At 42.4% G+C, this 24207-nt stretch overlaps 1 protein-coding gene across 1 annotated transcript in view; it reads right to left on the bottom strand.

Moving 5' to 3' along the window:
- TNIP3 (TNFAIP3 interacting protein 3) overlaps window positions 1-23324 on the bottom strand; it is a 72827-nt gene extending 49503 nt beyond the window's left edge. The window contains exons 1-3 of the mRNA XM_082244185.1: window positions 23195-23324; window positions 16359-16435; window positions 10056-10200 (exon numbers count right to left, since the gene is read on the bottom strand). Of these exons, the coding sequence (XP_082100311.1) occupies window positions 10056-10200; window positions 16359-16435; window positions 23195-23209 (237 nt within the window). The 5' untranslated portion in view covers window positions 23210-23324. The remainder of the gene's footprint in view (window positions 1-10055; window positions 10201-16358; window positions 16436-23194) is intronic.
- Window positions 23325-24207: the final 883 nt, after the last annotated feature.

Genomic DNA, 24207 nt, shown 5'->3' on the forward strand with positions numbered 1-24207 from the left:
TCTGTTAGCTCTTTAAAGTCTGCCATTTTAGCCCACAAGGGATAATATCCTTTACACTCTCCCTCACAAAAAAGGGACCAGCTTTTTATTTCAACATTTTGGCTATTACTCATGCAGATCATTGTTAAAGCTTATGGTTAGAGTTGAGCGGACACCTGGATGTCTGTGTTTGGCGGGTTCGGCCGAACTTGAAAAAAAAGTCCGGGTCCGTGTCCCGGACTTTTTCCGAACTTTACCCGGACACCGAACCCCATTAAAGTCAATGGGGACCCGAACTTTCAGGCACTAAATTGGCTCTAAAACACCAATGGAAAGGGCTAGAGTGCTGCAAATGGCAGCAAAACATAGTTAAGAGCATGGCGAGTGCTCTGCAAACAAATGTGGATAGGGAAATAACTTAAAACAACAAAAAAAAACAGAAAAATTAAACAATGTTCTTCATCTCTGAAGGACGAGGCCCATATGGAGTAGGAGGGAGGTTGAGGTGGTGGTGGATGTGGCAGTGTCATAGGCATGCGCACAGGGTGTGCTGGGTGTGCCTGGGCACACCCTAATCACCTAGGGCACATTAGCATTATCACTCTGTTTGCCAGTGAGGAGATGGGAAAGATCTCCCTCGGACGTGCTCTGCCATAAGAGAAGTGCCACACACTTCTATTTCACTTTGCCAGCAGGGAGAGTAATGTATCGGGCCATGTACATGTAGGCAAACACATGCATGTGTATTTAAACTTTGGGGTGCACACCCTAATGCAATAGGCTGCGCACACCTATGGGCGGTGTAGGTGGAAGCAGCGGTGGAGGAGGACGAGGTAGCCAACACTGCTTTTTTTCAGTCATTTTAAATGAGGGTACACCCCAAAAGAGTGAGAAAGAGCAAAAATAGAACAATGGCTGGGTAAGGTCGGTATCCATCTCTATTCTGCACAAGGTACGGAAAAGTCCCGTGGGATCCATGCCTGGTTCATTTTAATGAACGTGAGCTTGTCCACATTGTCTCTGGACAGGCGGCTGCGCTTGTCTGTGATAACGCCCCCAGCCGTGTTAAATACACGTTCAGATAATACACTGGCTGCAGGGCACGCCATCACCTCCAAGGCGTAAAGGGCAAGCTCAGGCCATGTGCCCAATTTAGAGACCCAGAAGTTGAAGGGGACAGACCCGTCATTCACTACATGTAGGCGTGTGCACACATACTGCTCCACCATGTTGGTGAAATGCTGCCTCCTGCTAAGACGTTCCATATGAGCTGCTGGTGCTGCTGTTTGTTGTGGCGTGCTGACAAAGCTTTTCCACATTTCGGCCATGCTAACCCTGCCTTCTGAGGTGCTGGTGGTGCCCTGGTTGCGTTGGCGACCTCTTCCTCCTCCTCCTCCTCCTCTGCCTTGGCCTTGTGCTTCCACTGTGGCCCCGCTGTCAGGTGGGAATGCCAGCAGCATCGCGTCTACCAGCGTGCGCTTGTACTCGCGCATCTTGCGATCACGCTCCAGTGAGTGAATTAAGGACGGTACGTTGTCCTTGTAACGGGGATCCAGCAGTGTGGCCACCCAGTAATCAGCACAAGTTAGAATGTGGGCAACTTGGCGGTCGTTGTGGAGACACTGCAGCATGTAATCGCTCATGTGTGCCAGACTGCCCAGAGGCAACGAAAGGCTGTCCTCTGTGGGAGGTGTATCGTCTGTGTCCTCTGTATCCCCCCAGCCACGCACCAGTGATGGCCATGAGCTGGCCTGGGTGCCACCCTGCTGTGAACATGGTTCCATCTCCTCCTCCATCTCCTCCTCCTCATCCTCCAGAGCTGTGCCCCTGCTGGACAATTGTGTCCCTGGCGTTTGTGTGTGCAGGAACCCACCCTCGGAGCCCCTTGCGAATGACTGCCCTGAAAGCCTTGGAAATGTTACCTCTTCATCCTCCTCCTCCTCCTCATCCTGTGCCACATCCTCTTCCATCATCGCCCGAATTGTTTTTTGAAGGAGGCATAGAAGTGGGATAGTTAAGCTGACAACGGCATCATCGGCACTGGCCATGTTGGTGGAGTACTCAAAACAGTGCAACAAGGCACACAGGTCTCGCATGGAGGCCCAGTTATTGGTGGTGAAGTGGTGCTGTTCCGCAGAGCGATTCACGCGTGCGTGCTGCAGCTGAAACTCCACTATGGCCTGCTGCTGCTCGCACAGTCTTTCCAGCATGTGCAAGGTGGAGTTCCACCTTGTGGGCACATCACATACTGTATGAGGCGGTGAGCGGGAAGGCTGAAGTTACGCTGCAGCGCTGACAGGTGAGCAGCAGCAGGGTGAGAACGCCAAAAGTGCGCACAGACGGCCCGCACTTTCTGCAGCAGCTCTGACATATCGGGGTAATTTTTAAGGAACCTCTGCACCACCAAATTCAGCACATGCGCCAGGCAAGGGATGTGCGTCAAACCAGCTGGGCCCAGAGCTGCTATGAGATTTCGCCCGTTATCGCACAACACCAGGCCGGGCTTGAGGCTCGCTGGCAGCAACCACTCATTTGTCTGCTGTTCCATGCTCCTCCACAACTCCTGTGCGGTGTGTGGTTTTTCCCCCAAACAGGCAAGTTTTAAAACTGCCTGCTGTCGTTTACCCCTGGCCGTGCTGAAGTTGGTGGTGAAGGTGTTACGCTGACCGCATGAGGAGGCGGTAGAGGATGAGGAAGCGGAGTAGGAGGAGTTAGGAACAGGAGGCAAACTGAAGTGCCCTGCAATCCTCGGTGGTGGAAGGACATGAGCCAAATTGCTATCCGCCTCAGGCCCATCTGCCACTGCATTTACCCAGTGGTCCACGTATAGGTAGTTAGGTGGACCTTGGCACAGATGGCGTTGCGCAGTGCACACCTGATTTTTTCCCCCACTTGGTGGTGCAGGGAAGGGATGGCTTGCCTGGAAAAGTAGTGGCGGCTGGGCACGACATACTGTGGGACAGCCACCGACATAAGGCTTTTAAAACTGTGCGTCTCCACCAGACGGAATGACAGCATTTCAAAGGCCAGGAATTTTGAAATGCTGGCATATAGGGCCAGGGATCGCGGGTGGGTAGGGGGGTACTTCCTCTTCCTCTGAAGTGTTTGGGAGATGGAAAGCTGAACGCTTCCACGGGACATTGTGGAGATGGTTGGTGACCCAGGTGGTGGTGTTGCTGACAGATCGTCTGTTTGCGGGGTGGCAGGTGCCGGTATCACTACAGATGTGGATGGAGAGGCCGAGACTGCAGCAGAAGAGGAAGCAGGAGGAGCCAGAGACCTTTCTTGGTTTTGAAGGTGTCTACTCCACTGCAGCTCGTGCTTTGCACTTAGATGCCTGATCATGCAGGTTGTGCTCAGGTTGAGAAGGTTTATGCCTCGCTTCAGGCTCTGATTGCACAGGGTGCAAACCATTAGTGTCCTGTCATCAGCACATTTTCTGAAGAACTTCCACGCTAGAGAACTCCTTTGAGCTGGCTTTGGTGTGCTCGTTCCCTTGCTGCGTTGGGCAGTAGCAGGCGTAGTGTCTAGGGCACGGCCGCTCCGCTTCTGCACCCTGCTCCCTCTTCTGCTGTGCTGGTGGCTCTGTGCGACCACCGCCTCTTCTTTCAAACTACTCAGGTCACCTGCATGACCTTCATTCCATGTGGGGTCGAGGACCTCATCGTCCTCCACATCATCTTCCACCCAGTCTTCACCCCTGCCCTCCTTGTCGGTCTCCACAATTCTGAGTGCCGCCGCAGTTGGCACCTGCGTTTCGTCATCATCTGAGACGTGCTGCGATGGTCCTTCCATGTACTCATCTTGAGAAATAAGTGGTTGGGCATCGCTGCACTCAATCTCTTCCACTTCTGGGGCAGGGCTAGGTGGATGGCCCTGGGAAACCCTGCTGACAGAGTCCTCAAATAGAACAAGAGACTGCTGTATGGATTGGGGCTCAGACTGCTTGCCTGATTTGCAAGGGGGTGAGGTGAAAGACGGTTGGACATTGGCTGCAGGTGCCAACTCTGACCTTTCTGCAGTAGACTGGGTGGGAGACAATGTGAAGGAACTGGAGGCACTGTCAGCAACCCAATCTACTATCGCCTGTACTTCTTCTGGCCTCATCACTTCTAGAGGCGCATTATGCCCTACCAAATACAGCTGCAGGTTCTGTCGCCTACTCACACTTGAGGAAGGTGTTTCACTTGTGCGTGTAGCTGGCACAGATCGACCACGTCCTCTCCTTGCAACAGGAGCTCTACCAGCAGCACCACGACCCAGGCCACGGCCCCTATTTGACGGTCTCCTCATATTTCTGTAATTTATGATCTTGCCCTAGAAAGGTGTTTATTGAATAGCGGAACAAAACAACAACAGTATCGCACGGGTGTATCTCACAGTCAAATATGCAAACTGTGCCGCAATTTAATTTTTTTTACCCCAAAAGGGTGTATATTGAATAGCGGAATAGAAAAAAGGATAAAAAACGGTGTATCTTACACGTACAAACACAGACTAGGCCCCGATTAAAATTCTTTCTACCCTAAAGGGAGGATGAGGAAGAGGAGTAGGAGGAGTTCGGAACAGGAGGCAAACTGAAGCGCCCTGCAATCCTTGGCGGTGGAAGGAGATGCGCCAAACAAATTTAAAAGGTGTATCTCATACATACCGATACAGACTATGCCGTAATTTAATTTTTTACACTCCAAAAGGGTGTATATTGAATAGCGGAATAGGAAACATTTTATAATACGGTGTATCTCACACGTACAAACACAGACTAGGCCCCGATTACAATTTTTTGTACCCTAAAGGCAGGATGAGGAAGAGGAGTAGGAGGAGTTGGGAACAGGTGACAAACTGAAGCGCCCTGCAATCCTCGGCGGTGGAAGGACATGCGCCAAACAAATTTAAAAAGGTGTATTTCACATGTGCCGATACAGACTATGCCGTAATTTAATTTTTTACACTCAAACAGGGTGTATATTGAATAGCGGAATAGGAAAATTTTTATAAAACGGTGTATCTCACACGTACAAACACAAACTAGGCCCCGATTACTATTTTTTGTACCCCCAAAGGCAGGATGAGGAGTAGGAGGAGTTCGGAACAGGCAGGAGGCAGACTGAAGCACCCTGCAATCCTCGGCAGTATGAGATGCGCCCCAAAAATTGGAAAGGTGTATCTCACACGTACCGACACAGACTATCCCGCAATTTAATTGTTTTTACCCCAAAGGTGTAGCTTGAATAGCGGAATAGAAAATATGATATCAAAAGGTGTATGTATCTCACACGTACCGACACAGACTATCCCGCAATTTAATTGTTTTTACCCCAAAGGTGTAGATTAAATAGCGGAATAGAAAATATTATCAAATGTGTATGTATCTCACACGTACAGAACCAGACTAGGCCCCGATTACTATTTTTTGTACCCCCAAAGGCAGAATGAGGAGTAGGAGGAGTTCGGAACAGGCAGGAGGCACACTGAAGCACCCTGCAATCCTCGGCGGTATGAGATACGCCCCAAAAATTGGAAAGGTGTATCTCACACGTACCGACACAGACTATCCCGCAATTTAATTGTTTTTACTCCAAAGGTGTAGATTGAATAGCGGAATAGAAAATATGATATCAAAAGGTGTATGTATCTCACACGTACCGACACAGACTATCCCGCAATTTAATTGTTTTTACCCCAAAGGTGTAGATTAAATAGCGGAATAGAAAATATTATCAAATGTGTATGTATCTCACACGTACAGAACCAGACTAGGCCCCGATTACTATTTTTTGTACCCCCAAAGGCAGAATGAGGAGTAGGAGGAGTTCGGAACAGGCAGGAGGCACACTGAAGCACCCTGCAATCCTCGGCGGTATGAGATGCGCCCCAAAAATTGGAAAGGTGTATCTCACACGTACCAACACAGACTATCCCGCAATTTAATTGTTTTTACTCCAAAGGTGTAGATTGAATAGCGGAATAGAAAATATGATATCAAAAGGTGTATGTATCTCACACGTAGAGACCCAGACTAGGCCCAAATTACTATTTTTTGTACCCCCAAAGGCAGGATGAGGAGTAGGAGGAGTTCGGAACAGGCAGGAGGCACACTGAAGCACCCTCAAATCCTCGGCAGTATGAGATGCGCCCCAATAATTGGAAAGGTGTATCTCACACGTACCGATACAGACTATCCCGCAATTTAATTGTTTTTACCCAAAGGTGTAGATTGAATAGCGGAATAGAAAATATGATATCAAAAGGTGTATGTATCTCACACGTAGAGACCCAGACTAGGCCCAAATTACTATTTTTTGTACCCCCAAAGGCAGGATGAGGAGTAGGAGGAGTTCGGAACAGGCAGGAGGCACACTAAAGCACCCTCAAATCCTCGGCAGTATGAGATGCGCCCCAAAAATTGGAAAGGTGTATCTCACACGTACCGATACAGACTATCCCGCAATTTAATTGTTTTTACCCAAAGGTGTAGATTGAATAGCGGAATAGAAAATATGATATCAAAAGGTGTATGTATCTCACACGTAGAGACCCAGACTAGGCCCAAATTACTATTTTTTGTACCCCCAAAGGCAGGATGAGGAGTAGGAGGAGTTCGGAACAGGCAGGAGGCACACTGAAGCACCCTCAAATCCTCGGCAGTATGAGATGTGCCCCAAAAATTGGAAAGGTCTATCTCACACATACCAATACAGACTATCCCGCAATTTAATTGTTTTTACCCAAAGGTGTAGATTGAATAGCAGAATAGAAAATATGATATCAAAAGGTGTATGTATCTCACACGTAGAGACCCAGACTAGGCCCAAATTACTATTTTTTGTACCCCCAAAGGCAGGATGAGGAGTAGGAGGAGTTCGGAACAGGCAGGAGGCACACTGAAGCACCCTCAAATCCTCGGTAGTATGAGATGCGCCTCAAAAATTGGAAAGGTGTATCTCACACGTACCGATACAGACTATCCCGCAATTTAATTGTTTTTACCCAAAGGTGTAGATTGAATAGCGGAATAGAAAATATGATATCAAAAGGTGTATGTATCTCACACGTAGAGACCCAGACTAGGCCCAAATTACTATTTTTTGTACCCCCAAAGGCAGGATGAGGAGTAGGAGGAGTTCGGAACAGGCAGGAGGCACTCTGAAGCACCCTAAAATCCTCAGCAGTATGAGATGCGCCCCAAAAATTGGAAAGGTGTATCTCACACGTACCGATACAGACTATCCCGCAATTTAATTGTTTTTACCGAAAGGTGTAGATTGAATAGCGGAATAGAAAATATGATATAAAATTGGTGATTTATCAATAGCACATGTGAACAGCAGTGTCTTATATCAGTCAGCTCTGCTGCAGGCTATGGAGGGAAAAAAAAAATAAAATTCCCCTTTTAAGTTTGTAATTTTTAACTAGATTAGTACAGACTATGCCACAATTTAATTTTTTTAACCCAAGGGTGTATATTGAATAGTGGAATAGAAAAAAGTGTATAACTTTTGAAATCACTCAATAATAGCACATGTGAACACAGCAGTGTATTATCACAGTCAGCACAGCAGCACTGAAGGAAAAACGCTGCACACAACTGACTGATAAAAAATACTTTTTTCTCCCTCCTCCTCAGCGGGCAAAAAGATTGTGTTCACACCACCCCACACACAGCAAAATCGATGTGGACCACTGACCCCTGCCTATCTCCAGATTCTCCCTAAAAGGATTGATAAGATCGGTCACTGCCGGCACTGCAAACCCCCCCCCCCACACAGCAAAATCGATTGTAGAACACTGACCCTGCCTATCTCCAGCCTCTCCCTAAAAGGATCGATAAGATCGGTCACTGCCGGCACTGCAAACCCCCCCCACACAGCAAAATTGATTGTAGAACACTGACCCTAAATATCCCCAGCCTCTCCCTAAAATGCCCTAATATCTCGCCCTGCCTGCCGCACTCCGACCTGTCCCTCAATTCTTTTCGGACACAATATGATTTTTGCCTGTCTGTCCCTAATCAGCAGCCAGCACGTATGATGTGTGCTCTCTCCCTAATCTACAGCAGAATGACGCAGCGGCGCTCCGTCTCGAACCTATAAAGACTTGGTCACATGCTTCAGATGGCCAATCACAGCTACTAATACATTTGTAGGCATGGCTGGGATGGCTTAAGGCACATCAGTTAAACGCTTGTTGATTGGCTGTTGAAAGCCCGCCATTAAAAGCGCGCCAATACATACAAACCCGGAAATAAAATGACCGAACATGGATTTTTACCCGAACATACAGTAAAGTTTTCGGGTCTGTGTTCGGGTAACAAAAATCCAATTATTCGGTACGAACACGAATAATACAGTCCGTGTTCGCTCAACACTACTTATGGTCTTAAGGACAGATTTCCATATTTGCCTGTGAAGGTGCACCCTTCTAGATCAGTTAGTGCCTCTTGGGCTCTTAGACATGAGGCAACTATTTGCCAAATTTGCAAGGCTGTCACCTGGTCTTCTCTTCACATGTTTTTTAAGTTTTACCTTCTGGATGTTAAGATCTCATCTGATGCCAGCTTTGGGCATAATGTCCTTCAGGTAGCTGCACGCTGCCCCAAATTTATTTGTACTCCATTAAAGTATACTCAAAGAGGCACTGGGAACTTTTGTAGGTGCAAATGTAGTCAGATAAAGGAAATCTTCAAACAAATTCAATAGCTCTGTCAAGACAGCTTCCACCCAACAAGGTTTCCCTCAATGGGCACCCAATAGTAGCTCAAACTAAAGAAATGCAGAAAGGAGCATCAGACCAAAAACAGACATTAGTTCAAGATAATTTTAATTGTTGGTAAAAAAGTCACATAAAAATAACCAATGTATTTTGAGTCAACACCTCTCCCCTTTTCTCAGGACTCAACACAGGATAAAACTTAAATGGACTTAGAGAAAACATTGACTTCACAGAATTATATTAGAACCAGTATTGAACTCTCCTTGTCGAGTAACAACTTGACAGCAGTTGCTGAGCAGCAATGGATTTGCGTGTTTTCTACTATTCTGGTAAATAGTTTAGCTGTACTTGGCACTTGTAATAAACTTTAAACTGAACTGAAAGATGTATCTGATCAAATTCACAAGTTTCTACTTTGCTGCTCCTCTCTTTTTTGCTGTTTTGTTGTTACCAGTTTCTACTAATTTGAAATGTACATTGCTTACATAGTAGTGATGTCTAGTTAATCAGTGTTGGGAAAGGGATTGATTAGAGTGGTGACAGGCCAGGAGAAATTGTTCATCCAGTAAATAGTTTAAGGTAAGTGCTCTAAGTATCAGGGTCTAGTGACACCAAAGTGTTTTATATTAAAAAAAAAAAAAAAAAAACATTCTGATTCAATACTTTACAAAGAGATCCTATAAATGAATGGTATTTTCTCTTTTTAGGACACATCACTTGCCCTTCAAAAACAATTGTTAAGCAATTTAGAACAGGGTTACTGAGAAGCCCAAAAAAATGTAATGTGCAACATATTGGACTGTTCAGTAAATTATCTAAGGTTCTAAGTTAGTGACAATTTCATAATGAAACTAGAAAAAACAATACTTATAGGCCTCATTCAAAAATGTGATTAAGGCCGCCAAGGGTTCCCTGCGGCAATATCCTGCAGATATGTGAACCTGGACTTACAGTTGTGTGCCAACAGCAAAGCAATGACAGGCTGATTGGAGCCGCAACAGTCCACCTCTGATTGCATGTATGCACACATCCAATGTTTACCTGCAGTTAGGGACAGGGGACCAGTCCTGGATGCAATCTGCATCTGTCTCTAATTGCAGCTTGCTGGATGTGTAAATACATGTGAAGCGGGCAGCTCTGACTCTTGTCAGCCTGTTACTGCTTTGTACAAGCTGAGCTGCTCTTGGCACATACCTATGACTTCAAGTGCTGCACAGGTTTGCTGCATAGATGTGCTGCACAGACAACCCCAATTGCAAGTGTATATGGCCCATCAGTGAAAGTTCACGTAAACCAAAATGCCTTTATACAGTGTAAAATACTTTTGTCACTGAAAGTTTGTACACATAAAAATGAAGCATTACCTGTGTGAGCATTCCATGGTGACATACATTCCTTTGGTATAGGGTTTGAGTTCTGGAAACAAGCAAATCTTCCTCTGCTTTATGAAACATATTTTTCTGCCGAATCTGTCTTCTGATATCCTCATTTAGTTCAGCACTCTCACACCTATTTGCAAGTATGTAATTGGTTGGAATTTATCATATTTTGAACACAACAAAATGAAATTGAAGAGACAAGAACTCACTGCTCAAGGTGGTGTAATTGCCTGATGACTCACACCGGTGCATGCCCCGGCTCGCCTCCGTGAAAACTTGATAAAGGAAAAGGAATTGGCAGCACTCCAGGTTGAGTCAAAATCCAGATTTATTGACTGGACATCCAAATATGACAATCGTGACAAGGTAGACGTGTTTCACACACTGACTGTGTGCTTAATCATTACCATGGTAATGATTAAGCACACAGTCAGTGTGTGAAACGCGTCTACCTAGTCACGATTGTCATATTTGGATGTCCAGTCAATAAATCTGGATTTTGACTCAACCTGGAGTGCTGCCAATTCCTTTTCCTTTAATAACAAAATGAAAGCAGAAGCCCAGGCAAACAGCCAAAGGCACATTTTAAAAACATACGCTATGTGATACTGTAAATACCTCATCTACTAAAATATACACTATATTGTGAAAAGTATTGGGATGCCTGCCTTTACACGCACATGAACTTTAATGGCATCCCAGTCTTAGCCCGTAGGGTTCAATATTGAGTTGGCCCACCCTTTACAGCTATAACAGCTTCACCTCTTCTTGGAAGGTCGTCCACAAGGTTTAGAAGTGTGCACTATGGACAGCACAGCAGTAGTTTCCCTGTCCTGATGCACATATTATCTAATTGAAACATTGGACTAAGCCATCAGATAAGGGATAGGTCACTGCTGCATTGATCTTTGTAAACAATAGCCTTTCATCAAAGAAACAAATTGAGGGCCTTCAACTACTCAATAACAGACACTTTCTGGGAAGGTTGTCCACAAGGTTTAGGAGTGTGTCTATGGGAATGTTTGACAATTCTTCCAGAAGCACATTTGTGGGGTCAGGCATTGATAGTGGAAGAGAAGGCCTGTCTCGCAGTCTCCACTCTAATTCATCCCAAAAGTGTTAAATCGGGTTTAGGTGCAGACCAGTCAAGTTCCTCCATCCCAAACTCGCTCATCCATGTCTTTATAGACCTTGCTTTGTGCCTTTGTGTGTCTTGGTATGCTGACATCTTAAGAGTTTTCTTCACTGGAGCTCAAGGGCCAAGCCCAACCTCTGAAAAACAACCCCGAACACCAACCCCCCATATCAAATGATTTGGAGGACTACACAAAGTATGGTCCATAAAGACATGGATGAGCGAGTTCAGGGTGGAGGAACTTGACTGGTCTGACCTCAGAGACTGCGAGCTAAGCCTTCTTGTCCAACATCAGTGCCTTACCTCACAAATGGGCTTCTGACAATATTTAGACAATATAGTGTATGTGATGTATTCCTCATCTACCAAATATTGTAATTCTGTTTAGCCAGTCTTGAATGTCTTTCGTTGTACAATTAATTAGCATCTTCACTTCCAGCTTCACTTTAATAATTCAAATTATTTGCCCAAGTGTTAAGGTGAAAAATTCTTCTCTGGCAGTGATGCTTCCCTTTAATCCAGTTCTTCCCCCCGCTAAGCAGTCTATTCTACAGTTGGGTCCCTCTCCTGGGTTTAAGAATGCCCAATGTTATTCAACAGGCATCTGGTGGGCACAGGGCATCATGGAACACTCCATGGGACCACTGCATTCCCAACTAAGAAGTTATGTACACTAAATATTAAAAAAGGGGAAGAGGCTCAGGTGAATTGTATGCATATGCAATAACTAGTCAGTAGAGATGTATAGAACTGTTCGCCGGCGAACAGTTCCCGGCGAACTTAGCATGTTCGCGTTCGCCGCTGCCGGCGAACATATGCGATGTTCGGTCCGCCCCCCATAAGACATCATTGAGGCAAACTTTGACCCTGAACTTTACAGTCAGCAGACACATTTCCAGCCAATCAGCGTACCTCCCTCCCACACCCTCCCACCTCCTATAAATAAGCAAAGGCAGCATCCATCTTAGATCATTCTGAAGCAGTGTGTGTAGTGAGAGTAGGGAGAGCTGCTGCTGCTGCTGCTGCTGTTAAGCTAGGGACAGTTAGTCAGTGTTCCTGGTCTTGCAGTGTTCTTGGTCCACTACTGCTGTAATATCAGCACCCCAAAAAGCCCTTCTAAGGGCTGGTATTTGTGTTTTTTTTTTTTTTATATATATATATATATATATATATATCTAGCGTCCCCAAAAGCCCTTTTAAGGGCTGGTAATTGAGTTGTTTCTTCTTATATATATATATATATCTATATCTATCTAGTGTCCCCAAAAGCCCTTTTAAGGGCTGGTAATTGAGGATTTTTTTTATTTATATATATACATATATATATATATAGTGTCCCCAAAAGCCCTTTTAAGGGCTGGTAAGGTAATAGAGTTTTTTCTTTATATATATATATCTATATATATCTATTGTACACTGCAGTTGCCTGCCCGCTGTGTGTGAGAGGCCACAGACCTACCACAGACTGTACTGTGTGCACACCACACTCATTTCGGGTGGCACAGGCACAGTACCTTGCATTTTAAAAAATATTTTTTTTTTCCTCTGTCATAATTGCAGTGAGTGCTGTGTCAGGTCCACAGAGTGCACTGTACCCACTGCAGTGCACTGCCCACCACTGATATATATACGGTGGCACCGCATCTTGTTGCAATAAATTGAAAAAAAAAAAATATTTTTTATTATTGCAGTTGCCTGGGCTGCCAGTTACTGTCAGGTCCACAGAGTGTACTGTGCCCACTGCAGTGCCACTGTGTGCCCACCCACCACTGATATATAAGGTGGCACAGCAGCTTGCAAAGTAAAAAAAAATATATATTTTTTTTAATTGCAGTTGCCTGGGTGCCAGTGACTGCTGTCAGGTCCACAGAGAGTGTACTGTGCCACTGCCCACCCACCACTGATATATAAGGTGGCACAGCAGCTTGCAAAGTAAAATAAAATATATTTTTTTTAAAGTGCAGTTGCCTGGGTGCCAGTGACTGCTGTCAGGTCCACAGAGAGTGTACTGTGCCACTGCCCACCCACCACTGATATATAAGGTGGCACAGCAGCTTGCAAAGTAAAATAAAATATATATTTTTTAAAATTGCAGTTGCCTGGGTGCCAGTGACTGCTGTCAGGTCCACAGAGAGTGTACTGTGCCACTGCCCACCCACCACTGATATATAAGGTGGCACAGCAGCTTGCAAAGTAAAAAAAATATATATTTTTTTAAATTGCAGTTGCCTGGGTGCCAGTGACTGCTGTCAGGTCCACAGAGAGTGTACTGTGCCACTGCCCACCCACCACTGATATATAAAGTGGCACAGCAGCTTGCAAAGTAAAAAAATATATATATATTTTTTAAATTGCAGTTGCCTGGGTGCCAGTGACTGCTGTCAGGTCCACAGAGAGTGTACTGTGCCACTGCCCACCCACCACTGATATATAAAGTGGCACAGCAGCTTGCAAAGTAAAAAAATATATATATATTTTTTAAATTGCAGTTGCCTGGGTGTCAGTGACTGCTGTCAGGTCCACAGAGAGTGTACTGTGCCACTGCCCACCCACCACTGATATATATGCCTGCAAGAGAAAAAGCCAGCCGCAGAGAAGCCGTATTCCTGAAAATATAAGAAAAATGCTGTTTTTTAGGGGTTCTGGACATGCTACAGAGCTGAAACTTGACAGGTACACTTTTTAGACCCCCCAGACACTAAATACAAAAAATTACATGCCTGCCTAAAAAAATGCCCGCTAAATGCCTGCAAGAGAAAAAGCCAGCCGCAGAGAAGCCATATTCCTGAAAATATAAGAAAAATGCTGCTTTTTAGGGGTTCTGGACATGCTACAGAGCTGAAACTTGACAGGTACACTTTTTAGACCCCCCAGACACTAAATACAAAAAATTACATGCCTGCCTAAAAATATGCCCGCTAAATGCCTGCAAGAAAAAAAGCCAGCCGCAGAGAAGCCGTATTCCTGAAAATATAAGAAAAATGCTGTTTTTTAGGGGTTCTGGACATGCTACAGAGCTGAAACTTGACAGGTACACTTTTTAGACCCCCCAGACACTAAATACAAAAAATGACATGCCTGCCTAAAAAGATGCCCGCTAAATGCCTGCAAGAAAAAAAGCCAGCCGCAGAGAAGCCGTATTCCTGAAAATATAAGAAAAATGCTGTTTTTTAGGGGTTCTGGACATGCTACAGAGCTGAAACTTGACAGGTACACTTTTTAGACCCCCCAGACACTAAATACAAAACATTACATGCCTGCCTAAAAAAATGCCCGCTAAATGCCTGCAAGAAAAAAAGCCAGCCGCAGAGAAGCCGTATTCCTGAAAATATAAGAAAAATGCTGTTTTTTAGGGGTTCTGGACATGCTACAGAGCTGAAACTTGACAGGTACACTTTTTAGACCCCCCAGACACTAAATACAAAAAATTACATGCCTGCCTAAAAAAATGCCCGCTAAATGCCTGCAAGAGAAAAAGCCAGCCGCAGAGAAGCCGTATTCCTGAAAATATAAGAAAAATGCTGTTTTTTAGGGGTTCTGGACATGCTACAGAGCTGAAACTTGACAGGTACACTTTTTAGACCCCCCAGACACTAAATACAAAAAATTACATGCCTGCCTAAAAAAATGCCCGCTAAATGCCTGCAAGAAAAAAAGCCAGCCGCAGAGAAGCCGTATTCCTGAAAATATAAGAAAAATGCTGTTTTTTAGGGGTTCTGGACATGCTACAGAGCTGAAACTTGACAGGTACACTTTTTAGACCCCCCAGACACTAAATACAAAAAATGACATGCCTGCCTAAAAAAATGCCCGCTAAATGCCTGCAAGAAAAAAAGCCAGCCGCAGAGAAGCCGTATTCCTGAAAATATAAGAAAAATGCTGTTTTTTAGGGGTTCTGGACATGCTACAGAGCTGAAACTTGACAGGTACACTTTTTAGACCCCCCAGACACTAAATACAAAAAATTACATGCCTGCCTAAAAAAATGCCCGCTAAATGCCTGCAAGAGAAAAAGCCAGCCGCAGAGAAGCCGTATTCCTGAAAATATAAGAAAAATGCTGTTTTTTAGGGGTTCTGGACATGCTACAGAGCTGAAACTTGACAGGTACACTTTTTAGACCCCCCAGACACTAAATACAAAAAATTACATGCCTGCCTAAAAAAATGCCCGCTAAATGCCTGCAAGAGAAAAAGCCAGCCGCAGAGAAGCCGTATTCCTGAAAATATAAGAAAAATGCTGTTTTTTAGGGGTTCTGGACATGCTACAGAGCTGAAACTTGACAGGTACACTTTTTAGACCCCCCAGACACTAAATACAAAAAATGACATGCCTGCCTAAAAAAATGCCCGCTAAATGCCTGCAAGAGAAAAAGCCAGCCGCAGAGAAGCCATATCCCTGAAAATATAAGAAAAATGCTGTTTTTTAGGGGTTCTGGACATGCTACAGAGCTGAAACTTCACAGGTACACCTTTTAGACCCCCCAGATGCTAAATCCAAAGAAATTTTTTATTTTTATTTTTTTTTAATTTTTCCAATAATTGGCTCTCTATCAAAAAATTATAATTTTTAAGAACTTTTTTTTTGCGTGATCCCTCTCCGGCATGCCACAGTCCAGGTGTTAGTCCCCTTGAAACAACTTTTCCATCACTATTGTGGCCAGAAAGAGTCCCTGTGTGTTTTAAAATTCGCCTGCCTATTGAAGTCTATGGCGGTTCGCCCGGTTCGCCGGTTCGCGAACATTTGCCGATGTTCGCGTTCGCCGTTCGCGAACGGCGAATTTTAGGTTCGCGACATCACTACTAGTCAGGTTATCAAAACTTTTAATGCTCAAATCATTAAATAAAATGACATTTTTTGTAGAATTAGTTTTTATGCACAAAAAAATAGTTGTGCAAATTTGTAGGGCTTGTTTAGACTTGTGGTTGGGGAAAAGGGTAAAAACAAGCAGTTGAGTCATGTTTTTACTGCTCTCCTTTCAGCTGCAAAGGCAGCTGGATAGAGGTGTACACATACCTTAGCTGCAAGCATTTTAACCCTTTTCTTACACTTTTCAAAGCCAAATACATTTTTATTTTGATATAGTTTCATTACAGATAGATTGTAGATACAGTACATATTATTATTATATTATAGATACATTAAAAGTAATTACCTCTCTGAGTCAATAGTTTCTCCATCTATCTTCAGTCCATACATTTGAAAATTATTTTTTTCTCCTTTGTGTAGTGGCTACAAAAAAATGACACATTTCATTGCACTTGTATCAGCCTGAAGGTGTATCTTTAAAATATGTAAGCTTTAGATGTGCCTAGTTAGCCACACATTCTACCAGATTTTTATGCATTGTAACTTTTGCTCATAACAGTCTTCTGATGGCTTACACATCATACACACTGCTGGTTTATTTCTAGAACCATAGAGAGTGAATTTGAAGATTTCAACTCATCCTTTAAATATTACTCAATCTTGAGGTTATCTGCTGCACTTTCAATTTTAAGCAGAGGAAAACTGTCTATTTCTCTGATGTTTTTATTATAATATCTATCTATCTATCTATCTATCTATCTATCTATCTATCTATCTATCTATCTATCTATCTATCTATCTATCTATCTATCTATCTATCTATCTATCTATCTATCTATCTATCTATCTATCTATCTATCTATCTATCTATCTATCTATCTATCTATCTAATATTTGCAACATATTTAAACTCTAAATTTAAAGCAGTTATATATATTCCTGGCTCATAAAACAAAATAAATGTTTACATTAAAAAGCAACTATTACTAATATAAAGGAGTTTTTTTATTTTATTTTATTCCTGTTTTCTTTCCTTGTTCTTTTCTTTCTTTTTTTTTTTTTTCTATTTCCTAGTAGATCTTCTATACAGATTTATATACAAGACTCGTCCAAGCTCTACCGTCATATAAATGATGTGAAGACATCTTCCATACAGATTAATTGGTTATAGTATCTGTACTATCCTAAACCTTGTCCTAAAAATTTTCCCTTCTAGATTTCTTTATTTTAAATTGTTTTCACAGAAAGAACAAAACTGCAGGAGTGAAAATCAAAATGAAACAAAAAAAATGTTTTAGGCCCCTTTCTCACGGGGCGGGTCCGCTCGGCGTTTGTATCCCCATCCTTCTGTTTTAAGCGGATCCAGTTGGATCGAATGACAGACAGGTGTCAGCGGACACATCTCCGCTGACATCCGCCTCTCCATAGAGGAGAATGGGTGGCCCGATCAGGTATGCCTGAAAAACAGGCAGGTGGACCTGATCGGTCCAATCATGTGAAAGGGGCCTTAGAGGCAACAGTGCACATTTAGCAAATACACCCAAACAAGGGTAAAAACACAAATACAAATATACTGAATGAAATAATCGAAACTAACTCAAATACTGCCCAAAGGACCAAACCCTTTAAGCAGTTTTTTTAGGACAATTTAACTTAAGCAGCTCAATGAGCGAAATTGACAATTTCAAGTTTGGTAACATTTCCATAATTTTTCAGTGAGATATATTCCTTTAATATTACTCTGTTCATTCCTAATATGTATATATACAGTATATTTCTATCTATCGATTTATCTATCTAGCTATCTGTTCTGAAAATATTTGCAACATATTTAAAACCCAATTGAACTTTTTTAAATTTAAAGCAGTTATACATATTCCTGATGCATAAAACAAAATAAATGTTTACATTAAAAAGCAACTATTACTAATATAAAGGAGTTTTTTTTTTATTTTACTTTATTTCCGTTTTCTTTCTTTGTTCTTTTTTATCTTTCTTTTTTTCTTTTTTTTTTTTTTTATATTTCATAGTAGATCTTCTATACAGAATAATTGGTTATATTATCTGTAAAATGCAAATTACTCATGCATGCTTCCACTATAAATGAATAATTTGGCAATAGTTACCTATTTACATACTGTATATGTTATTGTGAGTATAACTGCATGATATTAGGAATAAGGACATAATATTAATGCAGTAAAAGGAAACATTAATAGTGGGTTAGATACAAACTTTGTAAATCTACCCCTTTCTGTTTGAGGCTTGTAAATTGCAAATTTTCAATAAACAATCTTTGGAAAAAAAAAATGCAACTACATCATGGGTAGAAAGCCTGTGCCCTGACAGCATGCTGCTGAATGTAATCCACATTCTCTGTGGGGAAGCAGTGATCGCTCTACAGAGTATAGGAGATATCAGTTCATAGTATGAGCTTTGCTGATTGCAGAACTATAGGTCTGACTAGGTGGTGTGTTGGACATTTGCAGACTGTGACTGCTTCCCCACAGAGGAGCAAGGGTTCCACTCTTTATATATTGGAAAAGAGTTAGGTTTTTGTTATCAGGTGGTAACTGCTTCAGAAAGACCAACAATCTGTAAGATATTGCATACACTTTTGTTTCCATACACATGGAATATATTTGCCTTATCTAAACTGCAGTGCTCCTGAACCCCCCCCCCCCCCCCCATACTGCTCCTGCTCCTTTCTTACCCTTCCAGACCCCTGTATATTTATTTTTCCTTTCATCCACAATGCCTCTTTATACAGTGTGCTTATAGAGTGCTGTTTCTTTTCTCCACCTTTATTATCATAAATGTACTGCAACTCACCCTTACCTTAAAGCGGAGTTCAGGCCTCAAAATCGACTTTGGGCCATCCGCTTGCTGAGTGTCACCTGTAAAAGAAATGGATAGTCACGATTTTTTTGTTTACTTACCTTAATATTGAAGAAAATATACTCACCTTTCTTCCTCTTCCTCCCTCTACCTGCTTGCATTGATTCCTGGGAGCTGAACGTCATCACTCCCAGGAATCAATGCGCCTGCACCGGCCCCACTCGTCAGTTCCAATGCAGGCGCGTCATTCCCTGCTAAACAGCTTCTGGGCATGCCCAGAAGCTGCGCAGGGATGACACACCGGTCCCGGAAGGTACAAAGAGGACATGGAAGAGGACGCAGAAGAGGACGCACTGGCTTCAGCTGCCTACACCTGAGATGGCAACGCTGGAGAAGAAATTTTCAAGGTAAGTATTTCTTCTAAAAGGTAAGTGCGACCTGGGACAGTTCAGAGGCTATCCATTATGGAATGTACTAGCCCTGCCTGACCCCGGGGTATTTTTATCTACGAACTCCTCTTTAAGCAATTTAATCTCCGAGGCCAGAACTGCGCTTTAAGCAATTTCATCTCCGAGGCCGGAACTGCGCTTTAAGCAGTTTAATCTCTGATGCCGGAACTGCGCTTCTCTTCATAATGCTCCCCTCCTTCACATTGTATCCCCCAGAATTATTTCTCTCCCCCTCCTTCAGTGTTCCCCTGTACTGTATCCCCTTTCTACAATGTAAAGTAGTAAGTGTACAGCATGTATAACAGTGTACATTTGCTGTCCCCTCAAAATAACTTTACACACAGCCATTAATGTTTAAACCACTGACAACAAAAGTGAGTACGCCCCTTAGTGAAAATGTCCAAATTGGGCCCAATTAGCCCTTTTCCCTCCCTGGTGTCATGTGACTCATTAGTGTTACAAGGTCTCTATATACACACACACACACACACACACACCAATCAGTAATAACATGGTAAAGTGAATACTATTAATTGGAGGAATACAGGGGGAGGTGAGGTGAACATTGTAGCATTAGCAGTGGTAACTGGATTAAGGATCCAAGTTTTATCTTAGTGCAAAAAATGCATCAAGATTTAAAAAAAAAACCTTTTGCCTTGTCAACCACTTTAACAATTACCTAAAAACACAAACCTTGGTACATATTAGCAATACCATATTCGAGTTTTAGCATGCTGCTACTGCACTGAAAGCCATACTATTTGAAACCAACTTTTTGAGTACAGATTATTGCTAGAAATAAACTCAGTGATACGTAAGCAAAATACTCTTTTATGTATAAAAAGGTACCAAAGATGCTTTCTCAGCTGCAAGTGAAAGCAAGTTCTCCTCTGAAAAAGCTAGAGCTGAGCTTCTAGAAGCTTCTTGAAAGTTTGGTTAAACCAACAAGGTAAGCGAGTGCTGCCAAGCAAAGCCTGATGTAAATAGATCCTACAATTCCTATTAACTCACGTGAGCCTTCATTTGGAAGCATTTTTATTTATGGCAAATATTCAACCCTTAGGATTTCATTCATGAATCTTTAGGGCTTAATTAACCTTTCAGGTAGTTTCAGATAACTTGGCTATGTTTGCTTCAAAAAGAGGATAAGGCAGGCTATGCAGGTATATATATATATTTTAATGTCTTTTGGGTCTGAGTTACTAAAGTATACAGTTGTGTGAACTGAAGTGAAACTGGGTGTAAATTACTGAAAGGGTGAAGGGTTCCCTTATCATTATTTGATGAAATACCTGGATGTAATACCTAAATTGAGTTTTCTCATACCCCACTGCATGAGCAAAAACCTTAAGATCTGCAGATGGCTTACACCTTTTCATCTTGGAGTTATGCCTGGTACACACGATAGGATTATCGAAAGATCGTCCATTTTATTTTGCATGCTAGTCTCATATCGAAAATAGTTTACTAAAGTTACAAAAATTCTGGTACTACAGACTAAAATTTCAGAATTCAATGTGTTGTAAATGCATTTCAATTGCATTTTTGAATGACAACTGCACTGATTAAACTAAAATCGTACGATCTGGTATCGTATGAGAAACATTTTTGTGCTTTTCCCATCTGATAATTTTACATGAATTGTCGTGCTCGACTCTAAAAAGCTGTATACTAACGATCAGATTATCGTACGATCACTTTGAAAGCCGTATTTTTCATATGATTTTCTGATCGTGTGTACGAGCTATTAGGGATCAACTAAGTTGATGGTTTTAGGTGGTCTGCAAGGATGCATTCAGATCCACTCAGGTTCAAATGGCTGCTTAAAGTCCCGGAGGCTCCTTTTAACTATCCTAGACCTTGTCCTAAAATTTTTCCTTCTAGATTTCTTTATTTTTAATTTTTCTCCGCTGACATCCGCCTCTCCATGGAGGAGCATGGCTGGCCCGATCAGGTACGCCTGAAAATCGGTCCGATCGTGTGAAAGGGGACTTAGAGGAAACAATGCACATTTAGCAAATACACCCAAACAAAGGTAAAAACACAAATACAAAGTATACTGAATGAAATAATCTAAACTAACTCAAATACTGCCCAAAGGACCAAACCCTTTAAGCAGATTTTTTTTTAAGACGATCTAACCTAAGCAGCTCAATAAGCGAAATTGACAATTTCAGCTTTGGTGGAATCTCCATAATTTTGCCGTGAGATATATTCCATTAATATTACTCTGCTCATCCCTAATATGTATATATACAGTATATTTCTATCTAATATCTTTTGGGTAGTCACAAAAAAGTGCAGTGCTCTCCTTCAATAAAGTGCATTCAAATGATAGCCCAATGCAGTCCCATACACCAGAAACTCTTCAGTATTTGCCTCTGATCATCACAGGGCCCTTCACCTATGGGTGTCTTCTCCCCTACTTGAATGGACCTTACTAATTAACCACTTCTGGACCGGAAGGATTTACTCCCTTAATGACCAGGCCATTTTTTGCGATTCGGCACTGCGTTACTTTAACTGAAAATTGTGCGGTCGTGCGACGCTGTACCCCCAAAAAAATTGATGTCCTTTTCTTTTTACCACAAATAGAGCTTTCTTTTGGTGGTATTTGATCACCTCTGCAATTTTTACTTTTTGCACTACAAACAAAAAAAAAGTGACAATTCTGAAAAAAAAAAACCACAATATTTTTTACTTTCTGCTATATAACATTCCCATTAAAAAAAAAAAAAAAATCTAATAAATATCAATTTAGGCCAATTTGTATTCTGCTACATAATTTTGTTAAAAAAAATCCCAATAAGTGTATATTGATTGGTTTGCGCAAAAGTTATCGTGTCTACAAACGGAAATGAATTTTGTCATTTTTATTTATTAATTTTTTTTTGCCAGTAATGGCGGCGATCAGCGATTTTTAGCGGGATTGCGACATTGCGATGGACAGATCGACACCTAACTGACATTTCTTACACTTTTGGGGGTGCCAGTGACATTCCTAAAGTAATCAGTGCTAAAAATATGCACTGTTACTGTACTAATGACACTGACAGGGAAGGGGTTAACACCAGGGGCAATAAAAGGATTAAATTTGTCCCTAGGGTATTTTTTCTAACTGTGTGGGGGTTGTATTTACTGGATGAACACAGAGACCCCTGTGTTCCTAAATAGGAAGAACACAGGATCCCTGTGGTCCTAAATAGGAAGAACACAGGATCCCTGTGTCCATCAGTGACAGAACAGCCGTGTGCCTTGTTTACAATGCCGTTCTGTCTCTCTGGGGAGGGATTGTGGGTGCCAGCTGATTGGCTCCCCCTGTGGTGAATGGGCGCGCAACCAAAAGTCACTGAGATTGAGAGGTTAGATTGGCAGCATGTTTTGAAATATCTAAATCAGGCATCAGTGTGTGTACCTGCAGAGCAGATGAAAATGCTATCACCTTTGGCTCTATTAAGTGGCACATGGAGGAAAATGAAGGCACCTTGTCACTCCCGAAGTATATTTAATGTTACCTATTATTCAACACTAGAGATGAGGTTCAACTTTGTGGTGACATAGGGTTTGCCGCCAACTCTGGCAGTTTGCTGTTGGCTGAGCGGGCAAATTAAATGGTTTGATCATCCGCCAAACTGAAACCCTGGCTATCTACCTATCACACTTCATGTGGGAGTGAATGCATTGAACTAGAAAAATATTGCATTGTAAGTTTACATAATAATGAATGAGTAGCAGACTTTAACAATAAAGCATTAATAATATTAGCCTTGAGTGTGAAAGGACACAACTATAGAATCTTTTTATACTCATAAATAAATAATTTTTTCAAGGATTACAATGTAAACAAACAAAAGATCATATAAAAGATGTACAGTATATGATAAATTAAACTTACGGTTATATATTCCATCCTGTCTTTGGCAGAAGCAACCACTATACTAATGCGAGCGTATTTCAAACTTCATGTTGATGATAAAGTAATTGCTGGAAAGGGATATATCAAATCAAAACACCCCCACACTAAGAAAACCCCCTTTAAAAAATCTTTACCAGTAACGTTATTACTAACTGCCTAAGCGCCTACCCACATCTTTTTCATATTAAACAGAAAGTAAACTTTGTACATGTGTATAAAGGATTCCCTTCTGCTCGGTATAAATAAAGGAACACCCACACACCCACGGCTAGGGGGGGAAACACTGGAGGAAGTCCTCCAACCTGCAGACTGAAACAACTGTAAACCAGGGCACATAAATGTCAATGATTATCTCTACGTTTACTGTAACACATACATCAGTGTGTCTGCTTCTAGGAACTTGCTTGAGTTACAATTCATAGTAAAACTGCTGTGTATGTGACTGTTCATTAAAGGTAATAAAGAGGTGAATGTGCCCACTCTGTTAGACATATCTAGTGCCTCCATAATGTAAAGCAGTATTAAACTGCGCCAAGTAAAAACAGAAAAACAAATTTCCCCTGCAAAGCAATGGCATAATGTGCTGGTATGCATCGCATACTAGCACATTTCAAAATACTTTGGAATAAAGCCCTCCAGTGGCGCGCTGTCACTGCTAACAGGGCTTCTATCTTCCCCTGGCCTTCCTTCTGGGTTCACAAGCTCTGGCTGTGTAAGTGGCCAGTCCTCTTGGCTCTGGCACGTGGCTCTGAAGATCCAGGAAGGTATGCCAGACCTTCAGAGCCCATGTGTCGGTGACATCACAGGCTGCATCCAGTGTGAATACTGTTTCTCCTAAACACCGCAAGTTTAGGAGATATTCACTAAACCTACAGGTAAGCCTTAATATAGGCTTACCTGTAGATACAATTTAGAAAAAAGAGTTTACTACAACTTTAAGTTTATGTAAGGCCCAACTCCAGGATATTAACAACCCCACTCCAACTGAACAT

Source organism: Pelophylax lessonae, assembly GCF_965119305.1.
Source record: "Pelophylax lessonae genome assembly, chromosome: 1".
NCBI classification, from domain to species: domain Eukaryota; kingdom Metazoa; phylum Chordata; class Amphibia; order Anura; family Ranidae; genus Pelophylax; species Pelophylax lessonae.